Genomic DNA, 16,489 nt, shown 5'->3' on the forward strand with positions numbered 1-16,489 from the left:
TTTGTGTGTATTTAAAATTTATGCAATGAAATGATTTTTTAAAGATATAGCATGATAAGGACAAATGTTAATATAGGAATGAAACTAACAGAGACAATCATTCACAATGGCGCTGCTCTCTGCTCTCCACACACATGGGATTTGCCACATGACCTGGTACACAGGCACGCCCCTGAGATGCTCAGAGTCAATGTGCCCACACCTCAGGGAGTTGTGCTATTGTGTGGCCCAAGATGGCTTTGCTTGTCTAGTTAACATTTATGCAAAAGTCATAGTTCTCATCATCTTCTGCCAGGACCACACAGCCCTGCCTTGGGAGAGTTCAACCTTGACTTCAGACACCCAGTCACCAAACTTTCATTTTTATCAACTAAGCCTCCTAGCGAGAGCCAGAGGCAGAGACTCTTTCAAATGATGACGCTCTTTTGGGTGAACACTGAATGGAAGTTAGGCAGAAAACCTTCTGGACCCTGCTCTGGCTGCATTTCCTCGTGACTTCAGATACAGTAGTCAATGTTTTTTATCATTTGAAACCTTCAACTGGCAATAGTGCTATCACTGTTCCTCTGCTTATTTACCCTGCTTTGTAGGAAGCAGTGTGAAATCTACAGATGAATCAGACATGGGCTCCCACTCCAGACATTTTACCAGGTAGAGGAAATAGATAAGACATTGAAATAAATAATCCCAGTACAGGGTAGAAAGTGTAAATACAGGTTCACTTTGCCTTCTCCTTAAGTTCTGCGAGGACAAGGACCACATGGGTCTTGTTTACCTGCAGCAGGTGCTCACTTAAAAGATGCCTGTTGAATACACAGTGTATGAACGAATGAGTCAGGGTGAGTTCAGAGAGGGAGACAACTCCTGGGTTAAAGGATAAGGAAAGGCTTCATAGCGGATATCACTTGAACTTGGACATTGGACACACCAAGACTGGAACCATAGCAAGGATTCTCAGGGAGAGGATCAGCAAATACAAGTTCTCGTTATTCTCCTCTCATTTATCCTTTTCTAACTATTGAAAGCAGCACATGATCTTACCACCATTAGGAGAAAATATAAAATACTCAAGTGTCTTTTATATAACTAGCCAACTTCTTTACTTAGGTGGAATATGAATGTTTTTGAACTAACTCACTATTAAAATACAATGATTTATAATAAGCATTCAAAGAATATTGGAATCCTTTATGATGTGCCAAATTCAATGCTATCTTTAAGAAAATATGAACTGCCAATAACTGAGGAAGTTACTTTCTTTCTTTTTTTTTTTGGCCACACCGAGAGGCAAGTGGAATCTTAGGTTCCCAATAAGGGACTGAACTCACACGCCCTACAATGGAGACTTGGAGTTTTAATCACCAGACAACTAGGGAAGTCCCTAAGGAAGTTACCTTTAAAACAGAAAGCAAAAATGCAGTACCTCATCTGTTGACAGAATTTTCTCAGAGGCAGTTAAAAAGTCAATGGTGTTGATGTCTGGAAGATGTTCCTCAGTCAGGATGTCTACCACTCCTGGCAGGCTGAGAGCTTCGGACAGATCGATAGACCTAGACGAGAACACACACAACAGGGCTACTCAGAGCAGCCCCACGGCCTCCAGGCCATGGAGAATGTGCTTAAATCAGAGAATAGGATACAAGAGAGGAAGATGTGTCCAAAAACCTTACAGGAGTTCTATGCCACACAATCGAGAAAGAATTTCTGGGACAATGAAGTTTTTCTATGGAGGGACAAATTGTAGTAAATCGTACACTTCGACCCCATTTCACTTCAAATCTACATTGGACATTGCCAACAAATAGCTTATCCTCTTCAGACAATTACTTTTCACTAACATGACTTAGCCCTCAAAAGCAATCATTATTGTTTGTTGGATAAAAACTTTATCACTTACACAATCTTAGCATGAGCTCTTGAACTTGTTACAAAAGTCAAGAACAGTTCCTGGTCCACCACAGGCATGTCATCACAATAAATGGCTTCGCCTGTGGCATGCTTAATACCAGACAGGTGCATGATGGGATGGCCAACTGGGTCTTGAGAAAGCTGCTTTAGGTCTGCATTCTGTGTAATTGATAATCGACATATCATTTTTATAATCATATTATGCACAACTCTACATAATTTACATTCAAACCAGAATACTTCTGAAAATAAAAACATCACTATTAATTACACCAGGACAGCGAACTTATTTCAGTAATTCAGTAGGCAAACTGGGATGTATAGCCATGGTGTTGTTCTTATTTTTTCCCCCACTATTTTGAATATAGACCACAAATATCTTTAACACAGATTCTATTTGTGTAAGTAAATGAATATAAATCTTTCTTCTTGATTATATAAAATTACATCCTTTTACAAATGCTCATGTATATCCTTACCTTTCATTATCAAAATTATCTTACTCTTGTAGCTAGGCATGTCATGTGTACTATTTGCAGAAAAGCCTAATTACCATGGTTGTAGAAAATATCAAGTGCATTCAATCACAAGAGCTTTTCTTATTTTCTATTTTGAGTGAGGAAGTCTTACCAGTGGTAAGACTCATCACTTAGACAATCCTGATAAAGAATGAAGACACAGGAAGCTGCATTTTGAGTAATGATTCATTAATGTTACTCTTTTTTAGAGACCCATGGAGTAAAATGTTTGCCACTGGCTTTATAAATACCTCTTACTGTCTGAGCTACCATAAATACCTTACATGTGTATCATTAACCAAAATTAAATTAAGAAATACAACATCTCCTCAAGTATTTCAAATATGAGAGAATTGTTAGCTTTCTTGGTTGCTTATTGCAAGAAGATTGGAGGTATGAAGAAAGAAGAATTAAGAGACATTCCCTAGTGGCTCAGTGGTAAAGAATCCGCCTGCATTGCAGGAGACCAGGGTTCGATCCCTGGGTCGGGAAGATCCCCTGGAAAAGAAAACAGCAGCTCACTCCAGTATTCTTGCCTGGGAAATCCCATGGACAGAAGAAGCCTGGAGTGCTACAGTTCATGGGGTCAGGAAAGAGTCAGACACAACTGAGCAACTAAACAGCAACAATAGAACAAGTTCAGAGACTAGGGGCAAGGCTAAAGTTGCCACAGGTGCTGCTGATGGAACTGTGGGAGGTGGAAATTCCAGGAAAATTGCCAGTCAAGCAGCCACCATCTAAAGGCCACTCTCTGAAAGGAGAAGGCAGCTCTGAGGCCTGGAGTTCTGCCCTGTGAGGCAGTGCTGAGCTGTCCCATCCACACTTCACTGGATCAGCCTTTCATCCGGCACCAGGGCTGAGGCCAGATGCCCAGAGCCTTTGCTCTGGAGGACTTGGGCACGAGGTTGGTCAGCCAAGGTGAGGCCCAGAGAGAGCTAAAGGAGGCCTCTCTTTCCCATCCCACCTGTTGCCCGACACTGCTGTTCATGGGGTCACCCCAAGCCTGGTTGGGGCAGGGACTCTTTCTTTGAGATGAGGCTCACAGTGATTATAGTGCATGGGAGGAGGGAAGAGAGAACATTTCACCAACAAAACACCTACTGGTCAAGGTCTTTCCTGGGGGGAACAGAAGCCATGGAAGTTGTTTCTAAATCAGTATCATTTAAGGCAGGCGGTGCTAATGGTAGACAACCTGCCTGCCACTGCAGGAGATGGAAGAGATGAGGGTTCAATCCCTGGGTTGGGAAGATCCCCTGGAGGAGGGCATGGAAACCCATTCCAGTATGCTTCCCTGGAGATTCCCATGGACAGAGGAGTCTGGCGGGCTACAGTCTGTAGGATCCAAAGAGGCAGACATGACTGAAGCGACTAGCATGCACGCATGGGAAATTTTCTGAGAGTACATACTTTCGTATTTGAGCCCCAGAATGTGCAGTTGAGAAAGCTTACACGTTGCATATTGACAATAAATGGGATGTTCAATATCACCTAGAATGGTGTGTGTGTGCTCAGTCATGTCTGACTCTTTGTGACCCCAGGGATGGTAGCCCTCCAAGCTCTTCTGTCCATGGGATTTTCCAGGCAAGAATCCTGGAGTGGGTTGCTATTCTCTTTTCCAGGGGATCTTCCTGACCTAGGGATTGAACCCACATTTCCTGAGTCTCCTTCATTGGCAGGTGGATTCCTTACCACTAGTGCCACCTGGGAAGCCCTGGATGCTCTGAACTTATTCCTATTTCATATAAAATGTACTGTTTTACAGCAAAATATACGTTTACTGATTAACATTTATTGTTTTAAAGTCCATATTTGTTTCACTTAAATGTAAACTTCAATTTCGTAGTTACTACAAGGCACAAAAAATTAGTATTAGCTGAGCTTTTGTGTGTGTGTGTGCTCATTCTGACTTTATATAAACTAGAGAGCAGAAGATTATGAATAAAAATAATTTAGAACTTGGCCTAGGTACCATTAACTAAAGGTGGCTAGTAGGTCACAAACGTAGAGGAAGGGGGAAAATGAGAGAACATTTTACATATTCAGGCAATATGAACATATTATATAAATATACATAAATATGAAATTGAGCTGAAGATGTAACACTTTTTTAAATGTAATGACTCTACTAATGAAAGAGTATGTATTTGATTACTTGCTTGTGCTTGTTATATGGCTAAACACACCATGGAGGAAAGAACACTGTCACCTCTAACAGGTGATCTCTGATTTGGAGAAAAAAAAAAAAGCTGGTCATGAGTGCTGAAGTTCCTCTAGCACAGTGGGTATTTGTGTGTGTGAAAACTCAGAAAAAACAAAAACCAAAATCAAAACATCTGTGTGAGAAATACACTACTTCCAAAACTTGGTCTTGCAATCTATAGTAACAAACTATGTGAAGATTATCAGTTTTCTTTGAATGATTTGAAAGCCCATTCACTTGTTGTTTGTCCTGTGGTTGTTGAAGCTTATTCCATGGTCAAGGCAATGTTAAGGTATTTATAAGCCAAACATTGCAGTAACTGTATTTTACACTGGGAAAAAGGGAGGCTATTTTTGACTTTCAAAATGATCACTTTCAACACTTTCAATGGAGTTTGGTGTATTTGATTTTTGAACATACTGAACCTAAAAACTGAAGAGGTATACATCAACTTCATTGTTCATTACAACATACTGCAAAGTTTTATAACTAAGTCCAACAACAGAGCCAATGAACTGAATCTATTTAAAAAGAATCTTTTAAAAGCCTTTTCACGTTCTTCACTTAATAAAACCCTCAAGGTAAAGTTCCTTGCTAATAATTTCAAGAAAAAGCACGCTGATCTTATCCAGTTGACCAATAGGATGACTTCAGGCGATACTCTTACGACATTGTAGCTGACAATTCCATTTAAAGATTATGAGAAATTCTGTTCTAAAAGCTTTCATTAGGAGAGCTTGAAATTAACTCTTAGAATTTATGCTTGACTCAGCTCTAAAACTCTAATTCACAGAGAAAACACTTGGAGAAGGGGGACTGGGAGAACAAAGTATCACCACATTCAAACAAAATAAACCAGTAGCTCTTTCGAAAAGCATCACTGCATTCTCATCAGTCTCCAAGGGCTCTGTGAATAAAATCAAAGCAGCCCACGGCCCTGATACAGAATTTACTTTGGTTGTGTTCTAACTTCCATGAGGCCAAGGGCAAGGGCATGTGGCAGACTAGGCAGCTTGTTCATATCAGTGGTACAAAGCCACAGAACAAAACACACATTTGAACTCCTCAAGTTCAAAACAGACATTAAAAAAAATAACCATTGCTAGCTTAATTATTAATCACAATACTTCACTGATTTTGAAGTTTTAATTAACACTAAGTAGGCTGTAGGTTCATCAGAAGGGGAACACAGGCTAAAAAGTCATGAGAATCACTGAGAGATAAGTGGGATGTCCATATAAGGAAACTTTAGCTTGGGTCTTTGGAATTTAAAAAAAAAAAAAGAAAGAAAAAAGTCACTAACCTGGTACTTTAATGTACTCCAGTAATGTCTGGAATGAAGATCTTCTAAAGCACTCTCATACTTGCCTGCAAGGCTACGATAGTGAACAGGGTCCTGAAAAGTAGAACCATTGTAGATATTTAAAATATGCCAGAATGGTCTTGGGAGAGAGGCTAGCATGGTTCTTAGCTCTGCTGTGAAGTCTAACCTTTATTAAGTATTTGCCTAATTCAGAATCCTGAAAGTACAAGCAGGGTTCTCCCTGACCTCCAGGACACACCTCTGGAAGGTCCATGCATAGGACCACGTTTTATGAAGAGCTAAGTGAGTATAGTAGATCACTGACTATGTTTCTTAGGATTCTTTCACATGCCTTCCTAAATGATTTGAGGACTTACAAACCAATAAAGCAGGAAGGTAGAAGCTAAGTAAATAACTGGAAAGGAAGAGAGGACTTAAACCAGGAAAAGGTCAGAGCAAAGGTACATCATTGCTAATGAGTATCAAACTCTGTTCTGTGTCCCCTGGGCAACCAGGAAGGAGGGGAGATGCTGGGGCTGCCTCTCTGCCACAGCCTCCTAGCAGGAAGCCTTCTAGGGCCCCAGGAGGAACACTTCCTAGAGCGGAGGAAACCTGGGTCATTTGGTCTTTACACAAGATTTTAAACAGTGCACCTAATGGTTCTTTTTTTCTATTTTTTAAATTAATTTTTTGGAGTATACTTCTTTATAATGTTGTGTTAGTTTCTATTGTACAGCAAAGTGAATCAGCTATACACATGCAGAAACCTCGTCTTTTTTGGTTTTCCTTCCCTTATAGGTCATCACAGAGCACTGAGCAGTTTTCTATGCTGTGTGTAGGTTCTCACTAGTTATCCATTTCATACATAGCAGTGTGTACAGGCCAACCCCAGTCTCCCAGTTCACCCGATTCCCCTTCCCCTCTTTCTACCCATAAGTTTGTGTATCTCCATTTCTGTTTTGCAAGTAAGTTCATCTGTACAACCTAATGGCTACTTTTTATAATATAAAATTTTTAAGAGAAAATTAAAGCCAACAAAGCCTATTATTTTGAATAGTAGAGCAATATTAATAGAGGAAATTGAATTGAATATAAAAGACTATAAGATGGAAGTTGTCATTTATATAATTTGATTCATTCAATAAATTATATTAGTTTGCTATTACTTGGAGGAGTTGGCTTTATTTTTTCTCTTTGGATAACCTGGTGACAATAAGCCACTTATATATGATTTCAAGCTTCTATTCTGAAAACTTTGATATGACTGCTCTGGTTTTTTGTTCTTCTCATGTATAATGAGAAGATAGCTGCAGAAGCAATGATAAGAGAGAACTCCGTGTCTCTCATTTAAAGTGATCATACTTTTTTATGATCACACATACTTTTTTTTTATCACACATACTAATTTCTATACTACATGAGGATTGTTCATGGCTTCTGATCTAGTTTGGTCTGGTGGCTGTAGTTTAGTATTACTGTGATCAACATGGTTCAAGTTCCCTTTGGGTATAGCAAACTTATTCTGAAATAAATATTTTTTTTGTTGTGTCCTTCCTAGTCAACAGTCTTGTAAACTCTAATTGTTTGTCATAAGGCAGACCAGGTGCAAAAATGCCCGGGTGATTACTACTATGATTATTAGGCAGTCTTCACCATGGTTCTCTGAAGTATTAGGGACCATATGAAGCATTTTCCTATGATAACCCATTTCTCAGTAACCTTATGGAGAGGCTTCCATCACCATCTTACAAGTGAGAGAAACAAAGTTGAACCCAGAGAAGAAAGTCAAACATGCAAAGGTAAACCTCAGCAAGTGGAAAAAACACTTTTCTGAGGGAAAATATATTCAAACCAGTAACAAGTTCTCTGAACACCATCGAGACACACAACAGATCAGAAAAACAAGTGAGTGGTGTTAAATCAGATCCCACACAACTCTGTGCTTGACTTGCAATTTTTCCCCAAACACACACCCCATCAACAGATGGCCTGCCATATGCCCTGCAAGCCGGTGAGTTTCCGATGTGGGTTGTCTTTTCTACTCTATTTGATAGCTGTTTGGCAGGGGTTGTTGCCTTTTCTACTTTGGGCATTCTCAGAGGCTCCCAGGCCTGGGAAAGCAAATGTGCGGTCAGTTCCACTTACCATCCCCTTCAAAATCTGTGACACTTCCAGGTAGAACTTGAACAGGAAGCTGACGATGAGGGTCCTCTTGAACTCCACCCTCCCACCTGGGGCTGAGCCTGGGAGGGAGACTTCATCCAGAATCAGCCTGCAAGCTGCATCCAGCATCTCTTCATTCCAGGGCCTGTGAGGTTCAAAAGAGGATTCCTAGCCCAACAGGACTCAGTACCCCACAAGCTCAGCTAACAGGGAAGACAAAGATTGACAGTTTAATGAAAAAAAAAAAGAGTACAAGCTCCAGAGTCAGGCAACCCACGTTCAAATCACAGTCCACCACGCTCAGGGTGCCTGACCTGGGCATACCACTTCATCACCTGTAAAAGGGCAATCATGGTAGAATTCACCTCCTGGAATGGTCATGAGAAAGAAATGACAACTCGTGTTAAGTCCTCGACCCAGGAGTAACTGCCCCTTATATCCCTAGAATGTTGACTGCATGCTAGGTTCTGTCTTAATTCTGCTTTATGGGGCTTACTGCTGGCTCAGTCTGTAGAGAGTCTGCCTGCAGTGCAGAAGACTTGGGTTCGATGCCTTGGTTGGGAAGATCCCCTGGAGAAAGGAATGGCAACTTACTCCAGTATCTTTGCCTGGAGAATTCAATGGACATAGAAGCCTATACAGTCCATGGAGTCACAAAGAGTCAGACACGACTGAGTGACTAACACTTACTTACTTAAGCACGTTACATGTATTCATTCCGGGAGACATGTATTCATATATATGCATTCATATCTGGAGGGAGTGAAGGACAGGGAAACCTGGCGTGCTGCAGTCCATGGGGCCCTAGAGTCAGACACAACTGAGCCAGTGAACAACAACAATGTATTCAGCCACTTAATCCTCTCAACTGCCTTGAGGCATGAGATATGATTATTCCCCTTTGACAGATAAGGAAACTGTGGTACTGTAAGATTAAATAAGCTGACTGAGATCACATAATTTATAGGAGTTGAAATGAGATTCTAACCCAGGCAGTGTGGCTCAATCAAGATCATGGTTTTAACCATTAGTTTATTACTTCTGAAATGGTAGTCAATACCTAGCGAAGGCTTAAGAAATGGCTAGATCTATAGTCAAGTTATTACCTGTAGAAATAAACAGCCAGGTATGCAAGTATACAATAACTTAGCAAGTTATTGTAAAGCAAACTCCCATAATTGATCTTTCATAATGGTAAATTATTCTCTCACAATAAAGAATGCAGATTTACTCACTTTGTTTACTGTGTCTCTGTATCAATACTATTGGGAGATGGGTATACACACACATACACACACTATATGGTGCACACTTCAGGATTTGCTAAGACACATGGAAATAAGCATGAAACCTTGTTGGAATTCCAAGTCATTAAACAGAAAGGTGGTAAGCAGTTTTCTTCTTGTAATTACATATCACCATGGAAAGAGCCCCTTGGTTACCTGGAATCTCAGGACATGATTCCATACCTTCCAATGAGTTTCTGGCAGGAATTCTTTGCAAGGATGGTGGCTGGACCAACGCCTCCATATGCAATGGATAACTCTCTGATGATGCCATCTCCTTTTCCAAAACACACTCTCATTCCCGAATTAACTATTGCGAGCGCATTCTGTTGTCGCTGGGCTTGTCGGAAGGCTGACACAAACTCCCACTAAAAGCAAAAGTGAAGTGGCACTGGTAGAAACACACAGACGGACAACTATGCACCAGGCAGTTTGAATGCGTTGCCTCATTGGATCCTTGCCACACTCTCAGGCTGAACCGTGTCCCCTCAAAAGTGGCATCTTGAAGTCTTAGTTCCCAGTAGTACCTCAGGATGTGGCTGTATTAGGAGTTAGGGTCTTTAAAGAGGCAATTAAGCTAAAAATGAGATAATTGAGGTGGGCGATAATCTAACACGGTGGTGTCCTCATAAGAAGAGGAAATTTGGACATAGACACAAACAGAGGGAAAACCATGTGGAGAGACAGGGAGCAGATAGTTATCAACTAGCCAGGAGAGAAGCTTCAGAGAAAAACACCACCACCACCACCTTGATATCAGACTTCTGGCCTCCAGAAGTGAGTGTAGTTAAGTCACTGAGGCTGTGGTTCTTTGCAGCCCTAGCTAGCAAAATCATACACCTTCCAAGGCAGGCTCGATCATTCTCATTTACAGATGAGAATCCAAGGCTCAGACTGATTCAGTAGGTCTGAACTAGGATTTACTCTTGAGTCTGACTCCAAAGCCCTTCTTCCTACCAGTAAGTTCTATTGTAAATTTACAGCTTCTTCAAAACCTCAAGGTATAAGTAGAGGTATAGTTTCAAGTCTTACTTGTGACAAAGCCTCACAGTACAAAGAATTTTTAAAAATCTGTAGGAAGGTAACTTTAGAGCTTGGTTTCAATGAGGGGAGGTACGGAGGGAGAGAGACAGGATGGAGAGAAAAGCAGATTTTAAGGTCTCCTGATTCTAGGAATGATGGAGAGTACTTAACACAAGTGAAAAATATTTGCGAATCCTCATATTCTCCACTACAAACTCTCAACACCTTTTTTTAAAAAAACTCTCTTATATGTTGGAATTAACAAGCTGTAGGCTCAAGGTAAAATGAAGAAATCGAAAGGACAGTCTCACCTTCCTTGAATAGGGGATGTTCACTGAGATCAAGATTTCTTCAGGCTTAAGATCGGCACTTGGGCACTTTCTAAGAAACTGCTCATTTAAAGGAATCTGTCGTTTTCCTTCTGTGGAAAGAAAGGACACTTTCCTTGGCATCTGTTCTTCATTAAACCATCAAACTCCCAAAATTTGGGAAATAATTCTACCAAATACAGGAAACTGATCAGGAAAAGAAATGCTCTTCCTATGTTTAAAAAATCTTTCACCATGGAATGGTGTCTTGCAGTGCTTCATCCCATCTAGGGCCCATCTTTTTTAATTTTTAATTTTTTGCTTTTTTCGCTTGACTATAAATAAAAATATCTAGGTGAGTAGCCCAGAGGTCAGGCAGAGAAGGACATTGGGAGTCACTTCCTGAAGAGTATGATTCATTTTGAGAAGAAAGAAGATATTAGTATCTATTTTGATATTCTAATTGAGTCATTCAACAAACATTTATTGTGTATAATCAAGAACTCTACTCAGTACAATAGTGAATAAATTGCTTTTAATGAATTTTTACACTAGTGAGATGTAGTCTTAATTGTTTCTGTCTTTTCTTAGCACCTAAAGAATTTCTGTTCTTTAATCAATATATTGGGGGGAGGAACTATTTAAAGCTATAATGAAATAGGACTTTGAGATAAAAACTAAGAAGCTTTTGATGTTTATATTTATATCACAAAACCTAATTCTCCATAAATGATTTTTTAAAGGATGTTATTTAGATTGATAACTGAATATACATTTTTTTTAGAACTTTATTTTTTAATTGGTGGAAAATTTTGTTTTGGTTTCTGCCGTACAACAACACGAACCAGTCATAATTACATACATGTCCCTTTCCTCCTAAGCTTCCCTCCCCTCCCCCAATCCTACCCCTCTAGGTCATCACAGAGCACCAGGCTGGTCTCCCTGTGTTATTTAGCAACTTCCCACTAACTATTTTACACATGATAGTGTATATATGTCCAGTGACAGATGAATGGATAAAGAAGTTGTGGTACATCTATATAATGGAATATTATTCGCCATAAAAAGGAACAAACTTGAGTCAACTGTAGTGAGGTAGATGAACCTAGAGCCTCTTATACAGAGTGAAGTAAGTCAGAAAGAGAAAAACAAGTATCATATATTAATGCATTTATGTGGAATTGAGAAAAATAGACTGATGAACCTAGTACAGAATGTACATCTTCTTCATTAAGGTAATTTTGTGGTTTAGATGATATGAAGAGTTGGCATTTAATGATGCAGGTAAGAGAAAGTTAATATGTCAATTTTTAAATAAAAATACAGATTTATAGAGGACCAATTGAATCTTTCTAATAATTGTTGACTAAATTGAAATAAAAGAAATAAATGAAAAAATCTTAGACTTAGTTTCAAAAAACAAAATTCAAAAAAGTATAGGATGAAGCTCAACCACTGTTTAATAAAAAAAGACTTGCAAGCTTCCATCAATGACAGCTCAAGTATGAGCCTAGAGTTCTCTTCACTCTTCAGATCACAGCAGGACACTAGCCAACACTGGCCAGGCGACCAGCATGGGAAAATATCTACCAGAAGGCTTCAAAAGGAAGGAGATGAAGACGTTAGGTGCATACAAAATTAGGACCAGACTGACCAACTTTCCAAGCATCCAGAACGGGAGACGGAATTATTAATATTAGAAAGAATGGTAATTGTCAAAACTGGACTTCCTATAACCCTGGAGAGGCAAAAGGGGAGGAGGAACAGGATTTAATAATCCCCAGGAAGGCAGTGTCACTCACCTTTTGACAGCAGGTTGAGGGTACAGTTGCCCACAGCCAGGAGGGGATTCAGATCTGAATCTGGATGCCTGCTCACTATGTGGCCCCCTAAAGACTTTTTAAAATAATGGGTTATTCTCACTCCAGTTGTGAAATTACAAAGACACAAGTGGTAAAATAAGAATCAAGCTTATTACAAGAATCAAAGCTTTGGAAAACTATTCTTTTTGTCTGTTCTCAAAGAATGAAAATGTAATGATTTGACAGGAATGGTCATTCAAGGGACACACACTAGCTATTACTGTCATCGAATACATACAGCCATATTCCTGATCTGGGGCCCAGCCAGAGTTCCCAAATGTTTCAGGAGAGCGTGGTACATCTGTGTCTTCTCCTCGGGGAGCTTCTGGGTCACATTAGCCAGGATGTCCTTCACCTGAGCCAGGCTGACAGCGGCACCTAAGATCAGCCCTGAAAGGAAATCATTTGCAGAGAAAACAATGTGATCACTGCTGGCCTGGAAATGTCCATTAGATTTTAGACTGCAGATGTGGAATCTTTATGCTGGATACATGTTGCCCTGCTTACTGGTGGTCATGGTGGGGATGGCAGGAATAGTGGTTGGTAATGGAGGTGGGCTTCCCAAGTGGTACAGTGGTAAGGAATCCATCTGCCAATGCCGGAGATGCAGGAGATGCTAGTTTGATCCCTGGGTTGAGAAGATCCCTTGGAGGAGGAAATGGCAACCTACTCCAGTATTCTTGCCCAAAAAATCCCATGGATAGAGGAGCCTGGCGGACTACAGTCCCATGGGTCGCAAACATTTGGATACCACTGATCCACTGAACACACACAAAGGAGGAGTTAACAGTGGTTGTAATGGTGGGGGTGAAGGTGTTGGTGACAGAGTGGGGGTGATAGTGGTGGAGGTGATGGAGGCTAAATTTTTTGAATACTCACTGTGTCAAGCACTATGCTGAATACTTTACAGAATCTTCTTGAATTCTAACAAAGCTTTGAAATAGTAACAGCCCCATACAAACTGAGGTTCAGTTAAGTATCTCGACTAAGGTCTTTGAGTTAATATATGACATAGCCAGGAACTGGACTCCAGAGCCAGACTTCAAACTCACATTTCACTGCCTCTCATTGTCATTACATCAGTTTCCTTTATTGAAATGGAAAAGCCAGTTTAGAAGCTGCATAATACATAAATTTGCTTTGGTTATCTACCGTGCTTCTGGAAAGCAAAGACTCATCTTTATTGTTTATCCAGCACTTAGCATGGTACCCTTCACTGAATAATTGCTACATTTCCCTGAATGGCAGACATAAAAGTTCTTCAGTGAAAATCTGACTATTCAGACAGTATCTCCTCTAATCATAGAGGATTCTTCCCTGAGCCTCCTCCAGAATGTGATCGTCTTACAGGGGAATCTCTCTGTATATTATAATTATGAATGATTTCTTCTGCATGTCTACTGAGCAAAGCAAATAAACTGATTAATGCATTTTAACTAAGAAAGTAGGGACCCTGAGGACTCACCATTATCTGTATAGTTTACAATACTCAGTTCTTCAATTCTATCAGGAGAAATTATAACTGGGTGAAAGATGCCTTTAAATTTCATGTCAGGGCCTGAGGATTAGAAAAAAAACAAGCAAACGAGGATGAAGGAGGGGCTAACTGTCTTTTACTTTTTGAAATTGTGATTAAAACTGATGTCCTTAGAACATAAAAAAATGACATATCTTCCTATAGCTCTGTTCATTGCTAAATCACACACACAGAAAAAGGACAGACAGATTTTCACTAAACTTGTGGAGCCCTCTGGACTTGTCAGTGTTAAAAGTTGGCTGACACATCCAAGTCCTCTTGGGGCATATTCAGAATTCTCCTTGGGAAGACTTCTGGGAGACTCCTCCAAGAATCATGTAGTCAAACTGAGTTTACAATGGACACAACAGAAAGATGCTGTCACTGCAATTTAAGAAAACCTTACTATATCCATTGAGACACCACTAAGACAGGAAACAGAGTAATTGCAAATCCCAGCCCCAGATCAGACTCCACATGGAAAGACAGGACAGCTGATGCTGACTTGTTACAGAGCAGGACTCTGGGGTTCAACTCTGTGTACTGCTCCGGTTAGAGTGACAGGAATTCACTTATGTAATGCAAGCTGTGAAAGTCTCTTGAGCAATCCTCAAGGGAAGTCAAGCATAGATGATTTAAAACGTTATTTCAGACTGCTTTTCCCAAGAACATGCATATATGAGGTTTTGCTCCCTGAAGCCTTTTTCCTCAGTTTTCTTCTAGGAAGTCCCTGGTTTCTACCTACCCACAGAGGTGTTCCCCATGATAACAGGGGCCTGGGGATACTTGACTTTGGCTTCTAGAAGTTCCTTCAGGGTCACTGGGGAAATCCATGTCATTCTATCACTACCAAAAATTCTGGTCTTTTGTGTTTTCTTCTCAGCCATTGTCTATTGAAAAAGCAACAAAGATTCAAGATCATCTCATGATAACATTTCCACCGGCTTCTGCTATCTTTATAGGAACAAGGAAAGGAAAGAGAGATCTCTTTAAAAAATAAAATAAGAGTGACCTAAAAGTATTATTTACTAGGAATTAGAGTATGGGACAAAAATGTGACAATATTTTACTCCTTCTGGAGACTATATCTCCTGTTGGTTCTTTTACATCTTAAAAGAACCTATTTCAATGTTTAAAAATACTTTGCATATTTAATTTCATCAAAACACTTGACAGAAGAACAAAACTCAGCAAAACTGGAAGAAGAAAACATGTCTAAACCTCCAGATGCTGTGATGTCATTTCAGGACATTTTGTGATAGATACTATCTGCTGATTATTACATTCAACTGTTCCTCCCTGGATCCCACACTCTTTAGACTGGACTGCGAATGGCAGATGGATATTACCTACTTGCCAATCAACTTCCAAGAGGATCCATAGCAAATATCCTTCTTCACATTTCACCATGAATTCCTCTGGCATGAGTTCAACTTTGCCTCACTTACCATTAACTCAGGAGGAAATATCAGCTCTTGAGTTGGATCCAATGGCAGAAACTCCTCTTCTGAGAAGAGTTTCAGACTTGTCTTAAAAAGAGAAAGTACCACAAGTTGTTGTCATCAGGCAGCTCTCCCTACTTTAAATCCTTTGTGGAATGAGGTCAGATGAAGATAGACAGAGGAAGGACAGACAGAAAAGCCTGCTGACCAGCCATGGGACCTGGCCTCTAAGCCAAGGCTCTCACACAGACCCGGCTGCTAGCGACGGAGCGCCCTGCCGGCGGGCCCCCAGCCCTGCGCATGCTCCCTGGGGCCTGGGCGCAGCAGAGGAGGCAGCAGGCCAGACACAACTGCGAACCGGAGCCTCCCCTGAACGCCCTGCCGCCTCTCATCACTCCCTGCCCTTCCACTTTCCCTCACATCTCGACTAGAGAAAAGACTTGAAGCACATTTTTTTTTAAAACTGAGAGACACTATGAGATCAATGTGTTTTCCCTCCTACAGACAGTTGTAAGTGACTGAGAGCAACGTCTGGAGTGAGGGCTGAAGTTGTTAAGATAGATTTTTTTTTTGAGAGAGATGGAGTAAGAATGGGGGAAAGGACGTGCTGACACACCTCAAAAACTTGCACAGCCATTTTTCTTCCTAAAAGTAACTTGGTCTCTACTCCTGTCCTGGGAAAATCTTAAAAAGAATTTACGTTTCACTGACCTCATTTCCTTCCTCAAATTCTGGTAATCCATTTATTCCTTGATCCAAACAGCAAACTCCATTTTCTTTACTTTGACAGCAGCCAGAAGTCTAGTGGGTGAGAAAAACAAATAACCAAGAATTTATTGCTGATTCTACTAAATATTTTTTCAGCTTCATTGAGCTATGATTAACAAATAAAATTATATACATTTAAAGTGTACAGTGTGACTATTTGACATTACATTATATGTATACTTTGTTAAATGA

General features: G+C 40.3%; 1 protein-coding gene across 2 annotated transcripts in view; it reads right to left on the reverse strand.

Annotated features, from left to right (window-relative positions):
* LOC122426455 (aldehyde oxidase 1) overlaps positions 1–16,489 on the reverse strand; it is a 70,299-nt gene that overhangs the window by 36,433 nt on the left and 17,377 nt on the right. For both annotated transcript variants that reach the window (XM_043445402.1, XM_043445403.1), the window contains exons 7-18: positions 16,241–16,330; positions 15,536–15,616; positions 14,833–14,977; positions 14,037–14,129; positions 12,810–12,961; positions 12,512–12,605; positions 10,713–10,822; positions 9,562–9,746; positions 8,075–8,237; positions 5,930–6,022; positions 1,898–2,067; positions 1,424–1,550 (exon numbers count right to left, since the gene is read on the reverse strand). In XM_043445402.1, coding sequence (XP_043301337.1) covers positions 1,424–1,550; positions 1,898–2,067; positions 5,930–6,022; positions 8,075–8,237; positions 9,562–9,746; positions 10,713–10,822; positions 12,512–12,605; positions 12,810–12,961; positions 14,037–14,129; positions 14,833–14,977; positions 15,536–15,616; positions 16,241–16,330 — 1,503 coding nt within the window. The remainder of the gene's footprint in view (positions 1–1,423; positions 1,551–1,897; positions 2,068–5,929; positions 6,023–8,074; positions 8,238–9,561; positions 9,747–10,712; positions 10,823–12,511; positions 12,606–12,809; positions 12,962–14,036; positions 14,130–14,832; positions 14,978–15,535; positions 15,617–16,240; positions 16,331–16,489) is intronic.

The sequence above is a fragment of the Cervus canadensis genome, chromosome 24, assembly GCF_019320065.1.
Source record: "Cervus canadensis isolate Bull #8, Minnesota chromosome 24, ASM1932006v1, whole genome shotgun sequence".
In the NCBI taxonomy this organism is placed as follows: Eukaryota; Metazoa; Chordata; class Mammalia; order Artiodactyla; family Cervidae; genus Cervus; species Cervus canadensis.